General features: G+C 42.6%; 2 protein-coding genes and 1 pseudogene across 14 annotated transcripts in view; 2 read left to right on the top strand and 1 right to left on the bottom strand.

Annotated features, from left to right (window-relative positions):
• The window catches only part of Rbm10 (RNA binding motif protein 10), a 33,533-nt gene extending 16,917 nt beyond the window's left edge, over positions 1-16,616 (bottom strand). For 5 of the 12 annotated variants that reach the window (NM_145627.3, NM_001358903.1, NM_001167776.2 and 2 more), the window contains exons 1-2: positions 15,922-16,470; positions 13,859-13,999 (exon numbers count right to left, since the gene is read on the bottom strand). In NM_145627.3, the coding sequence (NP_663602.1) occupies positions 13,859-13,875 (17 nt within the window). In that variant the 5' untranslated portion in view covers positions 13,876-13,999; positions 15,922-16,470. Of the gene's footprint in view, positions 1-13,858; positions 14,000-15,890 lie in introns of all 12 variants that reach the window. The other 7 variants (XM_030251317.1, NM_001167775.2, XM_030251316.1 and 4 more) reach the window with 7 other exon arrangements.
• Ndufb11 (NADH:ubiquinone oxidoreductase subunit B11) lies at positions 16,354-18,647 on the top strand. 2 transcript variants are annotated; one of them, NM_001358624.1, is made up of 4 exons: positions 16,354-16,603; positions 16,692-16,913; positions 18,129-18,259; positions 18,431-18,647. In NM_001358624.1, the coding sequence occupies exons 2-4, from the start codon at positions 16,713-16,715 to the stop codon at positions 18,552-18,554; spliced, it is 456 nt and encodes a 151-aa protein (NP_001345553.1). In that variant the 5' UTR covers positions 16,354-16,603; positions 16,692-16,712; the 3' UTR covers positions 18,555-18,647. The 2 variants fall into 2 exon arrangements, with proteins under 2 accessions (NP_001345553.1, NP_062308.2); NM_019435.5 differs by having other exon boundaries at positions 16,354-16,913.
• A 630-nt stretch (positions 18,648-19,277) lies between these two features.
• Gm23628 lies at positions 19,278-19,450 on the top strand (annotated as a pseudogene).
• Positions 19,451-24,608: the final 5,158 nt, after the last annotated feature.

The raw sequence follows: 24,608 nt of genomic DNA, 5'->3' as shown, positions 1-24,608 counted from the left end.
TCTTGAAAAGCTAAAAAACAAAATCCAAACAAGCAAAACAAAAAAACCTGTAAAGGTAAAATCACCATTATTTGTGGCCAATGAGAATAACCCTGCAAAGCCTAAATGAATCATGTTTTTTAAAAAAAAGGGAAGAAAGAATACAAGTAATAAATTAGGAGCTGTGGGTATATAGTTCAATGACAACACATTCAAGGCCTGCGCTAACTTCAGTACTCCCAAAATACTAACAGCAATGCTGATGATTAAAAACAAAAAAACAAAACATCAGGGGCTAGAGAGATGCCTCAGAGGTTAAGAGTACTTTTTGCTCTTCTAGAGGACTCAAGTTCAATTCCCTGTATCCATGTCAGTCAGCTCACTCACAAGTAACTCTAGCTCCAGCAGGTGTGATGCACACTTCTGGCTTCCAGATGCACACATGTAAGCATACACTCGTAAAGACACACACAAATAAATTTAATAAAGATTCTGGCTATAAAATTAATATACAAAATATATATTTTGCTTACATTCAAATAGCCATTGTTTGGAAAACAGGAAGACAACTACCTATGATTACATCTAAAAGGTTAAATATTGGGCTAAAGAGATGGTTCAGCAGTTAAGAGCACTGACTATTCTTCCACAGGACCCTGGTTTGATTCCTATTACCCACAAAGTGGTTCACGACAGCCTGTAACTTCAGCTCCTTTGGGATCAGTGTGCACACATGCAAACATATACACAAAAATGAAAAGAAATCTTTAAATAAATTATTAATATCTATGCACATGTAAGATCTTTTGACTATTCTTCACATATATGAAGATTCACTTACTTACCTTTTCCTTTGTTTTGGGGTTTTCTTTTTTTGAGACAGAACCCATTCTGTAGATCAGGCTGGCCTTGATCTCAGACATTTGACTGCCTCTATCTCCTAAGTGCTGGGATTAAAGGCATGAACTACTACAACCTGATTTACTTTTTCTTGAGACAGTTTTTTGGTATTTATTTCAGGCTGACCTTGAACTCATTATGTAGCCAAGACTAGCTTTTGCCTCTTAAATTCTGGGATTATGGCCTGGACTATCATGCCAGCTTGGATCAAAGATGTAAATGGAAGGACATTAAGCCATAATAGAAAAAGTTCAAGGGCCAGATGTAGTGTCACATGCCTATAATCCCAGGTTAAGGCAGGAGGATCCTAATTTTGATGCCAGGTTGGGCTATGTTTAAAAAAAAAAAAGCACAGGGGTAAGGTGGAGTAAGAGAAAGATGGCTTAGCAGGTAAAAGTGCTTACTGCTCACCAATGTAAGCCTAACAATTTGAGTTGGATTCCCAGAATCTAGAAGAAGGTAGATGGATAGAACCAATGCCACAAAGCTGTCCTCTGACCACCTTACACCAGTAACAAACAAATGACTAAAGCTCCATGGTGGAGCATGCACCATGGTGCTATGTACAAAGCCCTGGCTCAAATCAGAAAAAGAAAAAAGTAAACTGGGAAAACAATTCTTCATAATCTTTTATATGTTCTACCCACTGAGCCCTTAGCCCTACTCTTAAATGGGAAAAAGCAATAACCCAAATCCCAAGGCATAGAAAAAATCATTTAATTGAACTATATAAAAATATTTAAGATTACCCAGAAACAATCATGAGTTATATTTAAAAACAAAATACACGCTGGGCGGTGGTGGCGCACGCCTTTAATCCCAGCACTTGGGAGGCAGAGACCAGCAGATTTCTGAGTTTGAGGCCAGCCTGGTCTACAGAGTGGGTTCCGGGACAGCCAGGGCTACACAGAGAAACCCTGTCTCGAAAAACAAAAACAAAAAACAAAAACAAAAAAAACAAAAACAAAAACAAAAAACCAACAACAACAACAAAAAAACCAACAAAAAAAACCAACAAAAAACCACCAACCAACTAACCAACCAACCAACCAACCAAAAAAACCCAAAGAGCTAGATGTGCAGCTCTATGTTGACTAGCTTGCACAAAGGCCTAGGTCCTGTGCCCAGCACTGAAAATAAAGAAAATGAACTTGTGCAAGCAAGCAAACTGGGAGTAGTGGTACATGCTGTAATCTCAGAATTTAGGAGGCTGAGGCAGAAAGAGGGAAATGCCGAGGCTATTTTCAACTACAGAGGGAGACCATGACTCAAATTATAAAAATTTCAAACAAACAAGTAAATAAATATAAAATAAAGAAAATATAGCCCAGTGACTCATATCTGTAATCATAGCATTCAAGAAAGCCAAAACAGGAGGATCACAAATTTAAGGCCAGCCTGGGGAATTTAATAACTAAAGGTTTAAGGACATAGCTCAGTGGCTGAGCTATATCTATCCTTAGCCCTTACCACTTTTCAATTGGGATTGTTTTGTTTTCTTGCTATAAAAGTACTTTACATGTTCTAGATAGGAACCCCTTTCCAGATATACATAGATATGTTCTCCTATTCTGGGGAATTTCTTTTCATCTTGAGTGTCCATTGATCTGGAAGTTTCTAATCTTGATAAAGTTAAACTTATTTTGAAGTATGTTTTGACTTACAGGAAAGTTGAAAGATAAAAAAACCCACGCATACCCCTCTGCCCAGTTTCCCCTAATACTTAGAGGACCATGGCATTATGTCAACTAGATAACAGGTTTTATTGGGATTTCACCAATTTTCTCATATAAGTATGTTATCTTGCAAACTTTATTTTCATTATTAGTTTTTAAGTGTGTGTACATGCATGTGTACAGGTGAGTAGAGTTGCCGGTGGAGGCCAGAAGCACGAGATTTCCTTACAGTTGGTGTAAAGGGCAGTTGTGAGCCACCCAACATGGACTCGACCTCTGGAAAAGCAGGACGTGTTTTGTTTTTGTTTTTTCTTTTTTCTTGTTAAGATTTATTTATTTATTATATGTAAGTACACTGTTGCTGTCTTCAGACACTCCAGAATAGGGAGTCTAATCTCATTACAGATGGTTGTGAGCCACCATGTGGTTGCTGGGATTTGAACTCAGGACCTTCAGAAGAGCAGTCAGTGTTCTTAACTGCTGAGCCATCTCACCAGCCCGTTTTTGGTTTTTCAAGACAGGATTTTTCTGTATAGCCCTGGCTGCCCGGGAACTCACTCTGTAGACCAGGCTGGTCTTGAACTCAGAAATCTGCCTGCCTCTGCCTCTGCCTCCCAAGTGCTTTAATTAAAGGCATAAAGCCACCATGCCCAGCAGCAGGAACTGTTCTTAATCATTGAGCCATTTGTAGTATGTCTTACTTGAAGGATGCCAAAGTCATCTTTGGCCTGTGAAAGGTTGGTTGTATATATATATATTTTTTTGAGACAGTGTTTCTCTGTGTAGCCATAGCTATACTTGAACTTAGAGCTGTCTGCTTCTGCTTCTCAAGTGCTGGGACTCAAGGCATGCAACACCACACCACCAACACCTACCCTGTTTAAGGTTTTTAATATATAGAATCTTCTCTTTATAGTTATTTTCTCTTTTTAAGGATTGTAGTGGTTTTATTTGATGTGATCTTTTGATTAGGCTTAAAAGTTTTGGGGTTTGTTTGGTTGAGAAGCAATAACAAAAGTGAGACGTTCTTCTGATTATCAAGTAGCAGTGGTATGACTTATCTCTGGTGATGTAGACCTTCATCATGTGGTTATTTTTCTCACCCACATGTGATTTCGGGGGCTAGGGAATGTAGCTCAGTTTACGGTAGGGTACGTGTATGCAGGTATGAAGCCCTCAGTTTGATCCCCGTGTCAGAACCAGGCATGGTGGTACTTGTCTGTAAGCTCAGCAATTGGGAGGCAGACAACCAGAAGATGATCCTAAGCTACATAGGGAGTTTGAGGCTATCCTGGGCTAGAGACCATATCTCAAAAAGAAATTTCTATTTTTCTTTTCTCCATACTCTACCATTTAATTTAGAGGAAAATCACTAAAACTACCTCACACTCAAGAGAAGAATTAAGCTGTTCCCTGATGAGAAGAAATATCTATCCTATTTGGAATGTTTCTACCCTTCCCCCGCCCTTCCTTTGTTTTCCTTCTTTTGAGACAGGGTCTTACTATGCAGTCCCAACTGACCTGGAATTCACTATGCCAACCAGGTTGGCCTCAAACTCAGAGATTTACATAACTCTGTCTCCTAAGTGCTAGAATGAAAGGCATATGCCATCATGTCTGGCCTTCTATAAGGAAGATCTGTGGCAGACTTTTGATAACACTTTTGTGGTTTTTAAAAAATAATTTCATACATATATACAATGCATTTTGATCATATTCATCCTCCACTTCTCTGTAACTCCTCCCAGATCCACATAATCCTTCCCAATTTCATGTCCTCGTTTTTGTTGTTTAAATAGCCCATCGATTCCAATTTGTACTGCCTATATACTTATATAGGTGTAGGGCCATCCACTGGAAAGTGGTCAACCAATCAGAGGCCACACCTTTAAGGAAAACAGACTCTTCAACTGTCAATAGTTCCTCGGCTAACCCCAAGCCAGGACATTTTTAACACAGAAGATTTTAAAACTCTGTGTTTGCCAGGTGGTGGTAGAGCACACTTTTAATCCTAAAACTTTGAAGACAGAGGCGGGCAGATCTCTGTATAGAGGAGACCAGGACAGCCACTGCTACATAGTCTCTGCTTCAAAAAACAAAAACAAAGAAACAACAATAAAATGAAGTCTCTGGCTGGAGAGATGGCTCAGTGGTTTTAAGAGCACTGACTGCTCTTCTGAAGGTCCTGAGCTCAATTCCCAGCAACTACATGGTGGCTCACAACCATCTGTAATGAGATCTGACTCCCTCTTCTGGGGTGTCTGATGACAGCTACAATGTACTTACATGTAGTAAATACATAAATCTTTAAAAATAAAATAAAACGAAGTCTCCTATGGCAAAGAGACCAAATCCTTGAGAGCTAAAAAAAATGACTGAGCAGTTAATAGCACCCGCTGCCCTTTCAGAGGACCTAGGATCGATTCCTAGTACTACACGGAGGGTCATAACCATTTGTAACTCCAATTCCAAGGGATTTTATGTCCACATCCAGTGTCTACAGGTACCAGGCACATACATGGTGCAAAGACATGTATGCAGGTAAAAAACTCATACACATTAACTGTTTTTTGAAAAAGAGAACCCAGAAATTGTAAAATGAAAAACAAAACAGCACAACAACAAACCCCAATGGGACTATATGATTTTGTGAAAGTTAAAAAGAGCTAACATGTAAAAAAAAAAAAAACACGTGATGAGTGTGGTAAATGATAGAACCTAATTAATTGATAGAGAGGTACTGACTGTAAAATTCTTTTAACTTGTTATATGCTTAAATTTTCATAATAAAATGCTGAAAAAACAAAGAATCCGCTGGGCATGGTGCATGCTTATGATGTATGTGTATTCGAGGAAAGAACTCAGTCAGTAAAGGGTTTACTGAATAAGCCTACGGACCTGTGTTTGATGTCCAACACCAATATAACAAGCCAGGCAGGTGAGGCAGATATAAAAGGACCTCTAGCTATCTGCTGGGTGTGGTAGCAGAGGCAGGACTATCTGTGAGTTGAGGGTAGCCTGGTCTACATAGTGAGTTCCAAGACAGCCAGAGGTATGTGGAGAGAGGCCCTGCTCCAACAAATGAACAAACCAAGCAAGCAAGCAACCAACCAACCTATAATATAATATAACATATAACCAACCAACCCAAAAAAAGTAAAGGCACCTGCCACCAAGCCAGAGGACCCGAGTTCAATCTTCAGAACCCATATGGTAGGAGAGAAGAGATTCCTGCAAGTTGTTTCTGGACCTGTGTGTCATGGCACATGCACACACAAATATTACCAACAAAAACAAGGTAGGAGATTCCTGAGAAATAATGTTCAAAGTTGACCTCTAGCTTCCACATACACACATATGTATGTGCACATACAATTGCCCATGTACACATGTAAACATGCACCAAAGGCTGGAGCATAGCAAGTGGTAGAGCTCTCTGGGTTCTCGCCCCAGAACAAACAAGGACCACAGATCCCTCGGAAAGTAAGTTCCACTAAGTTTTAAGGTTAGAATAACTTTTAAGAAATAATTCATTTAATTTTATGTGCATTGATGTTTTTGTCTGCATTCATGGGTGAGGGTGTCAGATCCCAGACAGCTGTGAGCTATCATGTGGGTGATGGGATTTAACCCTGGTCCTCCCGGAGAGCAGCCAGTGCTCTCAACCACTGAGCCATCTCTCCAGCCCCATAACTTTTTGGTTTTGTTTTGTTTTGTTTTGTTTGGTTTTTTGAGACAGGGTTTCTCTGTATAGCCCTGGTTGTCCTGGAACTCACTTTGTAGACCAGGCTGGCCTTGAACTCAGAAATCCGCCTGCCTCTGCCTCCCAAAGTGCTGGGATTAAAGGCATGCGCCACCATGCCTGGCTTTTTTTTTTTGTTTTTCTTGTTTTTTACACAGGGTTTCTTGTATAGCTCTGGCTGTCCTGGAACTCACTCTGTAGACGAGGCTGGTCTTGAACTCAGAAACCTGCCTGCCTCTGCCTCCCAAGTGCTGGGATAAAAGGCAAGATCTCATCATCTAACTTGAGCTAGCCTGGAACTCAGAGATCTGCCTTGCCTCTGTTTCAGAAGTGCTAGGATTAAAGGCATGCACTACCACAACAGTGACTTTTCTACAAACTTCTTCAAAAACAGCAAAAGCTGTCTAATTTATACCATGAGGCCATCTTGATCCAATTCCAGATAAATATAACAAAGATACAAAATAACCAAACTAATACAATTACCAACTAAACTTAGCAGTTTTTTTTTTTTTTTTTTTTTTTTTTGGTTTTTTGAGACAGGGTTTCTCTGTGTATAGCCCTGGCTGTCCTGGAACTCACTTTGTAGACCAGGCCGGCCTCGAACTCAGAAATCCTCCTGCCTCTGCCTCCTGAGTGCTGGGATTAAAGGCATGGGCCACCATGCCCGGCTAACTTAGCAGTTTTAAAATAACAATAATGCTGGTGAGAGCGTGGACGACAGGAAGTCTTCCTAGATTGTATCTGGGAATGTAATAGACTAGCTACAATGCAACACTGTATGGAGGCTCCTCACAAAAACTAAAAATAGATCTCTCCCGAGGTCTAGCTTTATCATTACCTAAAGGACTCCAAGTCAACAAATCACAGAGACATCAATATTTATTGCAGACCATTTACAGCAACTAACTTATGAAACCAATCTAGTTGTCCAACAACAAAGGAATGGATAAGGAAATTGTGCTATATAAACATAATGACATTTTTATCCAGCTGCAAAGAATGGAATTAGACCTTTTTCAAAAAATGGATGCAATTGGGTATAGTCATATTAAGTGAATCGAGCCAATTTCAGAATGATAGACATCATGCTTTTTCTGTGGTTCCTAAACTTTTTATAGATACATAAAAGCGTATGTATTTAACAAGAAAGTAGAAGCAAAACTGTCTAAGGGAATAAAATAGACTAACACAAAGATGAAAAGTGGGGAGGGCAGAGAATATGCTCAACATATATTGCCCTTATGTAATAGTACCATAAACAATGAATACACACAATAATTTTGTTTTTAAGAATAAAAAAACCAGGTCAGGTGGGCGTTCTGGAGGCAGAGGTGGGTGGATATCTCTGAGTTCCAAAGACAGCTTAGAGTTAAAAAGAGACCCTGTCTCAAAAAAAAACCCAAAAAACCAAAAAAAACAAAAAACAAAACAATACTCAGTAGAGGAAGGTGTGGGTTGGTTGAGGGGGAGCAGGGAATGAAATGGCTGTTGTATTTTTTTTTTTAACTTACAGCTGTGATCACTTGAGCAACATCTCATGATTGGGCCCATCACATCCTGCTACAGGAGTGGAGGTACTCATGGGTTCCTATCCCTCCAAGAAGGTTATAGGCAGTTAATAGTTGATGGAGGGAGAGAGATTTTTTTCAGTGGTATAGTCACTGGCAAGGTGCCAATGCTCCTGTAAACAACCCTAATGAAAAGTACTGGGGGAAGGCACAAGATGGTTCAGTGGGTAAAGACACTTATTGCCAAGGAAGAACTGAGTCTCCCAAGTTGTCCTCTGACCTCCACACACTTATGGCCCCCCCAAGATAAATATAGTTTTTTAAATATGTGAAAATATAAGACAGTACAGTTGAGCAAAGGCAGGAGATTAGCAGGAATAGAGTAGGAAGGGGAGTGAATATGAAGTATAAAAGTACACAAAGCCCACTGTTACATAAAATATATACTAATAAACATTAAAAAGATAGAAGACAAACACTGAATATTTCAGATTTAAAGAAGACTGAAAATACATATTAGCTCAATGTACTGCTCAATTCTCTTTAGTTGGTCCTCTTGAGACAATTCTCACAACATAGCCCAAACTGTTCTGAAACTCTGGATCCTCCTGCCTCAGCGTCTAGACAGTGGGATAATAGGATTCATTACTTCCAGCCCAAGTTTTCTTGATTTATTAAAAGCTGTATTTCAAAAATTCCTTCATACATTATACTCAATAGAAAAATTCTGACTGGGCAGGGTGGCACACACCTTTAATCTCAGCACTTGAGAAGCAAAGGCAGGCAGATTTCTTTTTTTTTTTTTTTTTTTTTAAGATTTATTTATTTATTATATGTAAGTACACTGTAGCTGTCTTCAGACACTCCAGAAGAGGGTGTCAGATCTTGTTACAGATGGTTGTGAGCCACCATGTGGTTGCTGGGATTTGAACTCTGGACCTTCGGAAGAGCAGTCGGGTGCTCTTACCCACTGAGCCATCTCACCAGCCCCGGCAGGCAGATTTCTATGTTGAGGTCAGCCTGGCCTATACAGTGAGACCTTGTCTTATATTTTTGGTTGTGAGCCTAGCCTTTAATGGCTGAGCCATCTCTTCAGCCTGAGACCTTGTCTTAAATTTTTTTTAAAAGCAAAGAAAAGGAAAAAAGGGAAAAAATGGAGGCATTTTGAACATGTCCTTTTAGGACTAGGGACAGTGGTCTATTTATTGCATATGACACCCACCACTCTCATCTCTCTTCTCTCCTTACCCTCCACATTTTACTGTTGATGGAAGCCAGGGCATGGTACATGCTAAGCATACATTCTACCTCTGAGTTATACCCACAGTCAGCCCTCAATATTCTTTTGCCTTGTTCTGTTTTATAGGAAGCAGGGTCTTCAGCAAGCTTGGAACTCATTATGTAGTAACTTGAATAACGATTCATTCTGTTTCCATCTCCTGAGGGCTAGGATTACAGGCCATGTGCTACCACACCTAATATCCTTAATTATAAAAATGCCATGCGTGAGCCAGATGTGGTGGCACATGCCTTTAATCCCAGCACTCGGGAAACAGAGGCAGGCAAGAGCTGAGTTTCAGGTGAGCCTATTCTACAAAGTGAGTTCCAGGACAGCCAGGTGTATTACACTGAGAAACTGTCTCAAAAACCAAACACCCATGTGTATATGGCTCGAGAGATGGTAAAGCTGTCAGTAAAGCTCTTGCCTCTAAAGCATAAGGCCCTGAGTTCAGATCCCCGGAATCCAGATACAAAGTCAGATATAGTAAGTAGTATGTGCTTGTAATCCAGTGACGTCAAGCCTAGGAGATAGGTGGATCCCTGGAGCTCAGTGGCTAGCTAAGCTAGCCTACTTGGTGAAGTTCCAGGCCAACGAGAGACCTTATCTCAAACACAAGTGCTCAAGTATGTATGGTACTTAAGGCTGTCCTCTGACCTATATATATGTACATATACATGCACAGCCCCTCACATGTAAACACATAGGCTGACATGGGAACATACATCTACACTCACACATAAATACATACACATAAATAAAAATAAAATAAATTGGGGTTGAAGAGATGGCTCTGAGGTAAAGAGCAATTAGTGGACATGGATGCTGGGAACTGAAAGAGTGCTCTTAAAAGCTAAGCCAACTAACTATCTTTCCAGTTTCCTAGGGAACTGCACTTTAACAGAATAGGATATTAAATCAGTAGTTTTTTATGCCATTTAAGTTTGTTTCACTAAAGTTCCTAGAAAAAGATGACTACTTAGAAAGATGACAAATTTCCCCCCTCACCAAATACAGAAATTTGATGTAATCTCAATCAAAAGTCTTGTTTTGCCTTTAATCCCAGCACTCGGGAGGCAGAGGCAGGCGGATTTCTGAGTTCAAGGCCAGCCTGGTCTAAAAAGTGAGGTCCAGGACAGCCAGGGCTATACAGAGAAACCCTGTCTTGAAAAACCAAAAAAAGAAAAAGTCTTGTTTTGAGAGACTTGATCTTTTTTCTTTTTTGGAATGTTGGGGATAAAACCTAGGGCTCACATATACTAAGCAAATGCTCTCCCACTAAGCCCCTTGATTCATTTTTACATGTAATTAATCGCCATAAATGGTTACATCGACTTTAAAAAATAAGAACGAAGAGGGAGCTATTAAGACCATGTATTAATCCATAGGAATGAAAACAGTAAGGTCATGGTATAAGGCTAAGTCAAGGAGGGAACTTGAGCAAGAATGAACTACTAGTTAGGAGATGGTACCCAGCAAACTGCCTACTATGTGAAGGAAAAAACCTAAAACCTATCTTACACCATATTCAAAACTGGACTCTAAGTGAATTAAAGATGTGAATGCAAAAGGTGAAACTTTATGGTAATACCAAAACTCTTATGTGATTCTGCATAGGAAAAAGAAAAGATTCTAAAAACACAAATACAGGAAGAGCTGGACATGGAGGCACATGCCTTTAATCTCAGCACTTGAGAGGTGGCTGTGTGTGAGTTAGAGGCCAGTCTGGTCTACGTAACATAACAAGTTCCATGACAGTGAGAGGATCAAGGTAAGACTATCTCAAAAAAAAACAAAAAACAAAAAACAAAACAAGGAAGCTAAGAACTTGTTAAAAACAGGTAGTGAGGAGGCCGAAGCAGGAAAATTGCCACAAGACTCAGGTCAGGGTAGGCTATGGTGAGTTTCAGACCAGCATGAATTATAGTGTGAGATCCTGTCTCAACAATAACAAAAGAGCATTATTTATTCTTTTGTTTTGTTTGTTTGTTTGTTTGTTTGTTTGTTTTTCGAGACAGGGTTTCTCCGTATAGTCCTGGCTGTCCTGGAACTCACCTCCCAAGTGCTGGGATCAAAGGTGTGCGCCACCACCGCCCAGCTTGGTAGTCACATACTATTAAGTAAAACATAACAGACATAGCTCATGGTGCCCTTGGCAACAGTTAAGAGATGAAACATTACTATCCAAATGGCAATAGAGACACCCAAAATATCCAGTGCTGAGTAATGTGGAATTCAGGAAACAAAAGAAAGACTGCAGCACTCTGTTGTTTATGAGAACTGAAAACAGATACTTGAGACAACAATATTTACAAGGATACAAATTAAGTACAACAGAGCTGCTGCCTACAGAGATGGAAATTGGGAATAAATGGAAACAAATAAACAAGGCAAGAGGAGGCCTCCTGTGATAAGACCTTTGCAGAACTGGAAAGTGGGATTAACTTAAACCTATGCATTATTTAAAGACAAACAAAAAAACAATGTCTTGGGCTGAAGAGATGGCTCAGCGGTTAAGAGCACTGACTGCTCTTCCAGAGGTCCTGAGTTCAAATCTCAGTAACCACATGGTGGCTCACAACCATCTGTAATGGGATCCGATGTCCTCTTCTGGTGTGTCTGAAGAGAGTAACAGTGTACTCATACACATAAAATAAATAAATCTTTAAAAAGAAGTCTTTATTTGGCAACAAATTTCAAAGCATAACTACTTGAAGCTCAATCACACATTACTTATAGTGATACTTATTACTTATACTTATGGTCTACAATCAAATCTTTCCCAAAGGGAGTACTGTATTGACCCTAACGCCTGCCTTTCAAAAGACAGTTTTAAAAGGAAGTCAATGCCAGCCATGATAGCATATGCTAGTCCCATACCTGGAAGGTTGAGATGGGGTAGGGGAGACATAGACTACACAGTGAAACGTTATCTCAAAAATAAGTAAATATGGTTGGAGAGGTGGCTTAGCAGTTAAGAATACTGGACTGCTCTTTCAGAGAACAGGTTTGATTTCTCGCGTCTACATGGTGGCTCACTCAAAACTATCCATCCGTAACTCCAGTTCCAGGGGATCCAATGGTAGGTACCAATAACATGTGTGATGCAAAGACATTCATTCAAATACATAAAATAAAATAAGTAAGTAAAATGGCATCTATAAGCTGGGTCCAGTGGCATAGATAGGCCTGTAAACCTAGATACTCAAGAAACTGATGTAGGACAGTTGCAAATCTGGTCTGGGCTACAGATCAAGTACAAGAACAACCTGGAAAATGGAGAGTCTATCTCCGAGCAAAATGTAAAGGTACAGAGTAGCAGAGCACTTGCTCACAAGGGTACAGCACTTGCTGAGTAGTGCAAGCCCTAGGTTTAACCTCTAGGACCTTGCTCCTTGGGCCAACAAAGACATTCCCAAACCTGCTTTCTCTCCAGTGTTTTATACGTTTATTGACTGCTTTTTCAAGCTGGGATCTCAAGTAGCACAAGTGGACTTTGAATTCCTGATCCTCCTGCCTCCACCTCCAAATGCCAGGATTACAAGTACCATGTCCAGCAAATTTATTATGACTTTTCTGTAAGAGTTTGGTTTGCCTTTCTGGGCGCCTTTTTTTTTTTTTTTTTTGGTTTTTTGAGACAGGGTTTTTCTGTAGCCCTGGCTGTCCTGGAACTCACTCTGTAGAGCAGGCTGGCCTTGAACTCAGAAATCTGCCTGCCTCTGGGATCAAAGTGCTGGGATTAAAGGCGTGCGCCACCACTGCCCGGCTTTTTATTCCCCCTGGGCTCTCTTAAAATATGGTAGCTAAGTCGCTGATTTCAGAATCACCTGGGGCAGGAATCTACCAGAGTGCTAAAGGATCTTATACTTACACTCAATGTTTCTAAATTTTACCAAGTATACTACTTTTTTTTTTATCAGAGCTGAAGAGCAAAACACAACTAGCTGAAAAGCAAAACAAAACTATATATACCATGAGATGTCACACCCCGTTTTCTCAGCTACTAAGGAAGATGAAGTAGAACTGGAGCTCAAGATTTTGAGACCAACTTAGTTAACAGAACAAGATCCATCTCAAAACCAAACCAAAGCACTTTGTGTATAAACTGGGTGTGGTGGAACACCTGTCACCCCAGGTCTTAGGAAAACCACAAGTTGGCCAGTATGGACTATAAAGAGAAACTGTCTCAAGACAAAAAAAAAAAAAAAAAAGAAAAGCAGGCCTGGAAGATGCCTTAATCAGTAAACTTCTTGTGGTATATGAGGGCATAAGCTTGATTATCCAGTGTCCATATAAAAACACCAGGTGTAGCACATGCCTTCAATCCCAGTGATGAAGAGGTAGAAAAAAAGAGACTCCCTCAGGCTTGCTGGCCAGCCAGTATAGCTAAATCTGTGAGCTCTGGGTTCAATGAAAGACCCAGTCTCAAAAACTAAGATGGAGGAGCAATTGGGTGGACACCTGGCACCACTCTCTGGCCTCCACACCCATATTAACAAAAACCCCACCTTCACGTCCAGTCATGGTACTCATCAGGCTGTTTGGTATCACCTGTAAACTATGTGCTCTTCCATGTAATGCTATACATAGCAAGACAGTCTCTTACAGGGGAGACCTACAGTCATTGTGTCATTCACCTGTGCATTCTCAGAGCACAGATGCACATGTGCTGAAAAGAGTCCATTTCTTTGCTGTGTTGTTTCTCCTGCCTAGAGCGCCCTTCATCCTAAACCAGTGCTCACACTGGGAGGGGAGGGAGGGGATAACTCACCGTCTTTCATACTCCATGTCCTGATAGGAGTTTTAGGGGCTGCTGGGGCCCCTCCTCAGTAGCTGGCTCCTTTCACTTCTCAGCCACCCCTGTTGCTGCCAGCATGATCTGCCCGTCTGGGTGATACCTCCTGCAGAGACTCTACAGAGAATGGAAGGAAGAAAGGGGTCAAGGCAGTTGGAGCAGAGAGGGCCTCCTTGAGGAGACAGTCATTGTCAAGATTCCCTACTGTCCTATAACCCAAGGACATTGTTTTCCATTTCCTCGTGCTTCCGTGCAACAGTTCAGGAAGACAACCCCTACTTGGCTCTCTCTCCTTTTCTTCCCCCATATTCCACTACCCTAGAAAATAGCAAAGCCCTCATCAAACAAAGATATCTCATAAAGATTTGGTGGGGCCACAGGCTATTTATGACCAAGGTTTTGCATTCTTAGACTGGTAGACAAATGTAAGCCCATGGCTGGTTGCTGGGAAGGGAAGGGCAAGTGCTAAATGATTTGCCTAGATTAGGCACATTAGTCACAAAAATAAGACTTTTACAATAATTGGATGGGGTATAGTTGAGGGTAGAACACTTGCCCAGCACATTCAAGGCCCTGAGGTCCCATCACAAAAACTAGCAAAACTCCAAAAGACAATACAGTAGCAAAAGACTTCACAACAGAAGGAATCTCAGACTCCTTTCCATGGGTCAGGGTATTATTTCAACCTCCCAACAAGATGCCAACTATACCCCCAACAAGGCAGTCAGAAACCCTGAAAGGCTTTTGGAGGGGGGAGGCGGCTAACATGGCAACAAGACAGCTGCCACCTCCCTGGGCTTTTTGGCCAACACAGCTCTGATCCTCAACACAGCAAGTAGTTCCGCCCTAATGTGCAGCCAGGTCCCCAGGTGAATCTCTCCCCAGGGAGCTTAGGCTAAGCTTTCCAGAGGCAAAAGGGGCCTCTTTCCCAAGTGGTTCCAAAACATCTTGTTCTACTGAGTGACAGGGACAGCTACTTCATCCAACTTTTGGGACTGCCTTGAGAAGTACAAGATCTGAGAGTGTCATGACCCAACCAGAGATCAAAATTACCCCTGAATCTTTAGCTGCCACCCATTTGTACAGGAACCAAGTAAAGCTAGGCGGGTATAGTACTTGCCCAACGGTAGGTTGCCACAACACCTTTTCTCTTAAGTACCTATTTTCTCTTCCAACTCAAGGATCAGTTAACTTCCCCCAGATGGGGAAAAGAATCACAGGCAGGAACCCCAGTGGATGAGAACCTGACACAAAATGCTCAATGGCAAAAGAATGAGTCTAATTTTGTTGCATACACAGCACAGAAAAGAAACAAAGTTACAGACAAGCCCCCAAAATAGCCAAGGGCCAGGATCACAGGATACCTATAAGAGACACAATTAAACGGATTTCCCTTTGAATATATAGACCTCACTGTTACAGATACAACTCCCAAAAGAAGAAACGCCGGATATATATATTCTCTGCACCCCCTCCCCAAACTAACTAAGTTGGGGTCGATCAGTAACAAGCCTGCTTCCTGATAAGGATCAGAGGTCAGATACAGACCCCAAGGATAAAAACCATATTCACTTTCTTTCTCCGCGCTTGTCACCCTCATTCCCACCACATAAATGAATAGAGGCCGCAGCCAGAGTATTTCCCCGTGGATAGTTAAGTAACAAGGGCAGTCAGCACAACCCTCCTCTAAGAACACCCCCCGCAAAGTCGCAAACACGCGCGTTTCAAAAGATAAAAAGTTCGGTGGGCAAATACAGTAAGTCACAGTACCCCACTCCCATCTGTCTCTCCCTTCCCCCAACCCGCGTGCACCCATCCCGCGTCCCAATCGCGCACGCGCTTTTGCTTTCATAAGAAAAAAGCTGGGGTGGGGGACCATACCCCCTCTTCAGGTGCAGGCTGTGCAGGCATCCCTCAGCTCTGTGCGAACTCCGAGGGTACAGTCCGTCCCCGCGCCTCTTCTATGCACACCGGCCCTCTCCCCCTCCCACGCGCCCAGCTCCTTTACCTCCGATCCCACGACCCGCAACGGCGCTCACCTTCTCGGCCCGGGCTGTCAAGGGAGGGCTCCCAGGCATCACCTCCGCCCGCCACCACCTCCTTCAGAACTGTTAGTTCAAATGGGAGCCAATGCATGCAACTACCAAGTCCAAGACTGGGAGCAAAAAGGAGGAAAGGGGGAGGGGAGACGCGACCGACGCGTTGCCCTCCCAAGGAAACTCGGTGCCACCTCCTCCTAGCCGGCCACAGTCACCAACACAAAATGGCGACGAGAAGAGAGCCGGCGATCCGACCACCATCCACCTACTAAGGGAGCGCGCTCTGGCCGGCCTTGACGATTGGTTGCCGGTCACCATTGGCTGGCCCTGGCATTCTCTGATTGGCAAGCATATGCTACCTCCCCATTCCCTGTGAGAACGGCCCAGGAGTCCAGAAAAAAGAGTAGCTATTGGCTACCCCTAAGAGGCCCGCTCTTTAGAAGCTTGCTGTCCTTTGAAGTTGAAAGACAACTAGAAGCTCCACCTCTTTCCCTACAGGGCCATCTAGATGTCACCGCTTTCTTCTTACGAAGAAAATGAACAGACCTCTCAAAAACAACTCTCTCCCAGACTAACAGAAATGATAACGTTGATTCGGTAGCGACACGGCGTGGGAGGCAAAATAGAGTCCGCACCTCGCCGAACTCGTAAACAAACTTAGGCCGGGGATCTATTTAGCAAGGTAAGGGCGGAGCGACAAAAATCGCGCTGGGATCAACCGCAGCTGCGCACATTGTATTTCCGTCTCCCTCCCCCCCCCCGCCCCCCAGGACTCCGCAGTACAAGCTGTCATGGCGGCCCGACTGTTAAGCTTGTATGGTCGCTGCCTGTCAGCAGCGGGGGCGATGAGAGGGCTCCCGGCTGCTCGCGTTCGCTGGGAGTCCTCCAGGGCTGTAATCGCCCCATCCGGTGTGGAGAAAAAGCGGCAACGAGAACCGACCATGCAGTGGCAGGAGGACCCAGAACCCGAGGACGAAAACGTCTACGCGAAGGTGAGAGGGAGGGGGGAAAACGGGACGCTGTAGGGGCCAATCTGGACCAGGGAAACCAGTGTCAAAGCGGACATTCTCCGGCCCGAGATTTGAGCAGTGGACAAAATCTTCGAATATTCAGAAATTTTGCCTAGCTTGTTTTTCTCTTTCGTTGCCTTATTTGCAGTCAGAAATCACACTGAAAGAGGGCAGCACCCAAAGCATGTTAGAAACTTTATAATTAGGGTAATACTAAACTCTAAGGTAACACGTGCATAATGCCAGGCTGTGCTAGACACTTTGTATCTATTTACTCATCTCAATTCTAAAGTAGCGTGATTTTGAAGTAGGCACTATAACTGTTACTGAAGTAGGCACTGTAACTGTTACAGTGACATAGATGAGGATACTAAAACACAAGTTGCTAGCCCAAGATCACAGCTTGAGTAGGTCATGGAGCTGATTATTTGCATTCAGGACTGAATTCCTGTGCTTTATGGAGAGCAGAGATTCTGGAGTCAGACATCTTGGGTTGAAAATTATTCACTTGTATGACCTTGGACAAGTAATTTAATCTCTTGGTGCCTCGGTTTCTTTGTAAAGTGAGAAAAGTACTAGGAAAGCTAAGAAAAACACACCTGCTTCATATGAGTCAGAATGGTCACTGCAGCTCTTACCACTTACTTCAGAAGTACTCCAAATTAGAAGGTGTTTATTATTGCCATTTCCACTCTACTGAGGATATTGTGAGGTTTGTGTTTTTGAAAAGGCCTAGTATATTCAACATTAACATCTGATTGAAGATCTTAAATTATTATAGGGTCCTATAGAATAAGTGGACCCATAGGAAATTGCCAATATCCAAACATTTTTTTAATCTTTATAAATAGCACTTTCCAAGGATGAAACTTAACAGACAGGGTGAGCACTCCCAAACAAGTACGTGAGGCCAATTATTCATTTGGAAAGAAAGTCAAAATCTTGGATGGGGAGATGGTGATGAATTCAGTGGTGATTAGATTTGGAAGAAGAGCTTTCTAGGCCTCGAGAGCAGCAAATGTCACAGCCCTGTGGTGGGAAGGAATTTCACGTATCCTAAAAGTAGAGAAAGGATTTTAATCAGGGATAAGAGATTGGTTAGAGATTGGAGGGCGGATTAGAGACCAGGTCATGCAAGGCCAGGATATAACTTTATGGAGCAGCAAGAAGCCCTAATTGACCTCTCCTTCTCCTCAGAACCCTGACTTTCATGGTTATGATAGTGACCCTGTGGTGGACGTCTGGAATATGCGAGCTGTCTTCTTCTTTGGTTTTTCCATCGTCCTGGTCTTTGGGACCACCTTCGTGGCTTATGTGCCTGATTACAGGTATAGGGGTTTTCTAAGAAAGTTGAGTGGGAAGGGGCAGAGGCAAAGGTAGAGGTTGGAGGAGTCTCTGGCCAGAATTCTTACCCTGTACTGGTGGGGGATAGGGTGCTAAAGTTGGGAACTTCTGTCTAGTAAGGTTCCCTCACATCATAACCCACTTGTTGCTTTTAGGATGCAAGAGTGGGCCCGCCGGGAAGCTGAGAGACTTGTGAAATACCGAGAAGTCAATGGCCTTCCCATCATGGAATCCAACTACTTCGATCCCAGCAAGATCCAGTTACCAGAAGATGACTGATGGCTTACCGAGCAGGGCCTAAGAAGCATTACTCATCCGCTGCTTGTTATTTACCTGGTTCCTCAGAACACCTTATTAAAGGAATTGAAAGTATGACTGGTTACTGCTGCTTTTGTTATGGAAGAGGATATATGAGTGTGTGACAAGCTTTCAAGGGCCACTGCTGCCTTTCTTGTCTGTTGCTGTGTACCACTAAGGTTTGGTGGCTTAGTACTGTATCCCATGGCCCTGTGGATTGCATAGCAAGGATATGTGGCTCCCCTTGAATCTCAGGTGGTTGCTATTAAGTAGTAGCTAGGGCTAAAGCCATCAGAAGCACATCTGGTCTGTATAGTCAAGGTTTCAAAAAAAGATGTCTGGCACTTCAGGGTTCAGTACAGTAACCTGGGCTTCTTCAAGCAGTGGTTCTCAACCTATCTAATGCTCAGACCCTTCAATATAGTTCCTTATGTTGTGCTGAACCCCCAGCCATAAAGTCATTCTCATTGCTACTTTGTAACTTTAGCCTTGCTACTGTTAGGAATCATCGTGATGTAAATATTTTTGGAGGTAGAAGGTTGCTAAAGGGGTCACACCCCACAGATTGAGAACCACTGCCTTATAAATGTTGGAGGGAGGCTCTTCTGGATGGAGAAGATCTAAAACTCAAGAGGGACATGTGTTCAGATATATTCTATGCAAAGCAGTGCTCAGCATAGTGTGTGCTGGAACATTTGGTCCACCAACACTTCTCAGCCTTTTGGCTAAGATAAAGTGCTATATCTATCTGACATGTCCTTTATGTGAGGAAAATATATGATTTTTTTTTTTTACTATCAGGGAGATGGAATAGCTTGCTCTGTCCACTCCATGCCTGAATCTGGTATTACAGGACCATTAGGAATGGTGCATTCATTGTAGGTGGGGGGTGGGGAGCATTAAAAAATTGGTATGTTCCATCTTGTATAAGTGACATCAATCTATGCCTTTCTGGTTTATATATCAAAAATGAATGTCTTCCATTTTCCCAAGCCCTACTTCATCAAGCTCTTGGCCCTTGAGAAATTTTCACTCTAGCTATACTTAAATCCGAAAATCTAGAAGTTACACTTCAACTAAATCCTAAAATCCAGGCCCTAGGCCCTTGTATTCTGGCTGGAAAGATCACTTCCTCTTGCATTGCAGCTCAGCTACACTGTCTGTTTTGAGCCACTGAATTAAACAGAGAGTTGGAGAGATCCAAGTTCCAGTTGGTAAAGTACTTTGCATGCAAGCACAAGAATCTGAGTTCAGTACCTAGAACCCAGGTTAAAAAGCCTGAGCGTGATAGCATACACTTATAATCTTAGAGAGAGCAAGGTGGATTTCTGCTGCTCACAAGCCAGCCAGCCTAGCCAATTTGGTTAGCTTAAAAACAGTGAGACAGGGCTGGTGAGATTGCTCAGCAGGTAAGAGCACCCGACTGCTCTTCCAAAGGTCCTTAGTGCAAATCCCAGCAACCACATGGTGGCTCACAACCATCCGTAACAAGATCTGACTCTCTTCTCTGGTGTGGCTGAAGACAGCTACAGTGTACTTACACATAATCAATAAATAAATCTTTAAAAAAAAAACAGACACCCTGACAGCTCCTGAGGAATGACACTTGAGGTACACCCACAAACATGCACCCCTACACACAAACTATGTATGTACATATATAAAGTGATCACTGTCACCCACTATATCTTTTTTTTTTCCATTTTTTATTAGGTATTTAGCAAATTTACATTTCCAATGCTATACCAAAAGTCCCCCATACCCACCCACCCCCACTCCCCTACCCGCCCACTCCCCCTTTTTGGCCCTGGCGTTCCCCTGTACTGGGGCATATAAAGTTTGCGTGTCCAATGGGCCTCTCTTTCCAGTGATGGCCGGCTAGGCCATCTTTTGATACATATGCAGCTAGAGTCAACAGCTCCGGGGTACTGGTTAGGTCATAATGTTGATCCACCTATAGGGTTGCAGATCCCTTTAGCTCCTTGGGTACTTTCTCTAGCTCCTCCATTGGGAGCCCTGTGATCCATCCATTAGCTGACTGTGAGCATCCACTTCTGTGTTTGCTAGGCCCCGGCATAGTCTCACAAGAGACAGCTACATCTGGGTCCTTTCGATAAAATCTTGCTAGTGTATGCAATGGTGTCAGCGTTTGGATGCTGATTATGGGGTGGATCCCTGGATATGGCAGTCTCTACATGGTCCATCCTTTCATCTCAGCTCCAAACTTTGTCTCTGTAACTCCTTCCAAGGGTGTTTTGTTCCCACTTCTAAGGAGGGGCATAGTGTCCACACTTCAGTCTTCATTTTTCTTGAGTTTCATGTGTTTAGCAAATTGTATCTTATATCTTGGGTATCCTAGGTTTTGGGCTAATATCCACTTATCAGTGAGTACATATTGTGTGAGTTCCTTTGTGAATGTGTTACCTCACTCAGGATGATCTTCCATGTCTTTTTAGCTATGAAGAGGTGCTTCATCTACCTCTATGGCTCTAGCAATAAAAGAAAAAAAAGGGAAAGGCAAGTTACCAGGGGACTGTCAGATTGACAGTAACCAGTTATTTTGTTCTTGTTTACCCTACTGATTTAGTAGGGGAAGGGGGGGGGGAGAAAGAATATAGTCAAAGTACATGACATGCTTGAAAGAAATTGTATTAAACTCACTCAATATAACATACAATGAAAATCCATTAAAAAGGGGAAATGTCAAATCAAAAATGTGTTACATATTCCTTATGGAAAAAGCAGTCTTCTTGCTCTCATGCTCAAAATACAATTTTTCCCAGTAAACTTTTTTAAGTAATGAATGTTTTGCCCGTATGTGTCATCTGTGCACCACATTCTTCTCTGGTGCTCAAAGAGAATTGGGAAGTGGTGTCAGATCCCCTGGGGTTGAGAAAACTCACTTCAGATAGTGAAGCTTAAAAATGAAAGCTTTATTTTCTGAGTATTCAAGGAGGTGGCCAGTTCAGTATCTGAACCGAGTCCCTTCAGGGCAATTGTACAACATTTTTATAGGATGGGAACACAAAGCAAGGGGGATTGGGGTGGGCTGTTGCATTGACCAACAATATTTTGGCACGAGGGGTTAGACAAGGCTTTATCCTTATCTGGGTTATCTGGTCTCAGGGTTCTTGAGTCAATTTTTGCAGTCAGGTCCCCTCTTGGACTATAAGCCTGGAATTTAGAGTGATAAGGAAACAAAGAAGTGGTCAAGCAGCAAGTAGTCAAAAAGTTGTCAAGCAACACATTCATGACTTGTGTGCTTTAGTTTAGATAACGGGATAACAGCATCTTCCCTCTTTACATCCTATACTGGTTACCAGGCAAACAGGAAACACCTGAAGAAGCTGGATAGGAGTTGGGTTCCGGGGTCTGGGAACATGAAATCGGTTTTGATCCTGCCAGCAAGGTGGAATTTGTTCCTGAGATGGCTGAACTCAAAAAACTACCTCCTAACATGGGGAGTCAAACCTGGGTCTTCTGGAAGGGTAGCCAGTGCTTTTAACTCCTGACCTATCTCTCCAGGTCCAGCAGAAACAGTTTGTCAAGGCGGGTTTTCACTGTGTAGCTCAGTCTGACTTTGAATTATGAGATCTTCTTGCCTCAGCCTCTTAAGTACTGGAATTACAGTGTGACACTATCCAGGCTCAGTGAAATTAAAAAAGGAAATTTAACATAGAGAAAAAATATATATACAAAGCTCATTTTCTTTCTTTTCTTTTTTCTTTTTTTGTTTGTTTGTTTTTGTTATTGTTGTTGTTTTTTTCAAGACAGGATTTCTCTGTGTGTCCTGGAACTCATAGACCAGGCTGGCCTTGAACTCAGAAATCTGCCTGCCTCTGCCTCCCAAGTGCTGGGATTAAAGGCGTGCGCCACCACTGCCTGGCTGCTCATTTTCTTTCTTTTTTTAAAGATTTGTTTATTTTATTTATATGAGTACATTGTAATTGTCTTCAGACACACCAGAAAAGGGCATTGGATCCTATTATATATGGTTGTGAGCCACCATGTGATTGCTGGGAATTGAACTCAGGACCTTTGGAAGGGCAGTCAGTGCTCTTAACCACCAAGCCATCTCTCCAGCCCCCACTCATTTTCTTTTTACAAATTAGAAATCCATATGTGATTAGTTCTCAGATAAAGAATCAATATGAAGTTGACTTATTACTGTGATGATGATGATGATGTGTGTGTGTACAAGTCTGTGAGTGTGAGCACATGCATACATGTCATGGCCGGAATGTGGAGGTCAGAGGACAACTTAATTGAATTGATTTTCTCCTTTCACTGTGGGTTCCAGGGAGTGAACTCAGATCGCCACCAAGCTTGCATGGCAAGAGCTTTTGCTTGCTGGGCCTCCTTGCAGGTCCACTCTCCTGACTTCTAAAATATAGGCAACTTTGTCTGGTTTTGAATTTCCTATGAATAGGATCACTTTTTGTGATCACTGTCCTACAATGCAGTGTTTGTGGGATCTATTTATGTTGCTACATACATTAGTCTTCTTTCTCTCATTGCTATATTCTATACAAAGAGATTATACTCTGTCCATGCAAATGCTACTGGCCATTTGAGTTAGCTTTTGTGTGTATGTGTTACAAGTAATTAATTCTGTGCTGAAAATGGAGCCAAGGGCCTCTTATATGCTAGGCAAGTGCTATGCTTCTGTGAACATTATTCTTCTCCTTCTTTTCTGATCCAAAAGACTTTGGTTTTGCTTTGTAATTTGTGTCAAAATGCTTCATCTCAGTGTTGATGACCCTTCTCCCCAGGAAACAATGGGAATGGAGTCTTTTATGATGTTATGGCCTCCACAAAGCTCCAGGAAAAGCCCACACAGTTCTAAGACTATATAGGAATCCTACAAAGACGAGGTTGTGGGAGAGGAGGAAGCCCTGAGTGAGTGAAGTCTGAGCTTGTACAGTTGACATAGGCATGTGCTGTTCAAAACTCAGACCACTTGACCCATGATAAATTTGCAAAGCCATTACCCATATGGGCTTGGCTCAAGAGAGATAGAAAAGCTTTTCTGGAAGTCTGAGTATGAGGGTTTATGAATGGTTGATCAGTGTGTGCAAAGACTAGCAACTTGCACCTTCCTTCTCTAGGAATTTTATAGCCTGAGACTGCTTACCTACAGAGACCTCCTACTGCGACTAGCTAGCCCCTCCCTCTGTGCTGTATCTAACAAACACACTGAGGTTTCCCTACAGCAGCAACTAGATTCCCACTTGGTTCCAGCTTATTGTATTTATATCTGTTCTTTCTTCATGCCCTGAAGCCCCTAGCCTAAGTTCAGAGCCAAGCCTTGTTTGCCAAGGCAAACCAGGGTTGGTGAGAGGCAGTGACAAGAAAAGTGTGATCACAAATTAGGAGACTGGGAGTTGGGAAACTCCATCTGTGGGTCTGTTTAGTTTGCAGCTGCCATACTGTGATATTGAAGAAGGCATGAGATTTCTCCCTGTTCTCCAAGTGCTCCTTGGCCAGGCATGGTTTGATGTGGTCTGACTACTTCACAAGGTGCTGGGGACTTGTGCCCTGGAGTCTGAAACTATATGCAAAGCGTTCCAGCAGACCAATGGTTGAAGCAGGACTAGAGGCTGCTCCTTGAAGACGCACACTCGCAGCCTAGAAGGCAGACCTCATGCAGCTGCAGCTCCAGGTCATTCAGGACTGCAAGACTGAGTTTGAGGATCTCAAAGAGACTGTTGCTCATACTGAAGAAGCTATCAGAATGGTTTGAGGGTGAAAAGGTGACAGAGTTGGCTTCTGGGCCTGGAGAGATGGCTCTACTCTTCCAGAGGACTTGAGTTCTATTCTTAGTACCCTCATGGTGGTTCACAACTGTCTGCAACTCTTAGTTCCAGGGGATCCAATGCCCTCTTTTGGACTCTGTGGGCACCTAGGCCTCAATGTGGAGCACAGATGTCCATGTAGGCAAAACATCCACACACATAATAAAATAATTAAGAAAAAAAAGATTTGGCTTTGGGCAGCCTTTAGTGAGAAGGCAGAAGGTTCTCAGAAGCTCAGGTG

Source organism: Mus musculus, chromosome X (assembly GCF_000001635.26).
Source record: "Mus musculus strain C57BL/6J chromosome X, GRCm38.p6 C57BL/6J".
NCBI lineage: Eukaryota > Metazoa > Chordata > Mammalia > Rodentia > Muridae > Mus > Mus musculus.
Note: the sequence above shows the minus strand (reverse complement) of the source record. Positions and strands in the feature narration are given on the sequence as shown.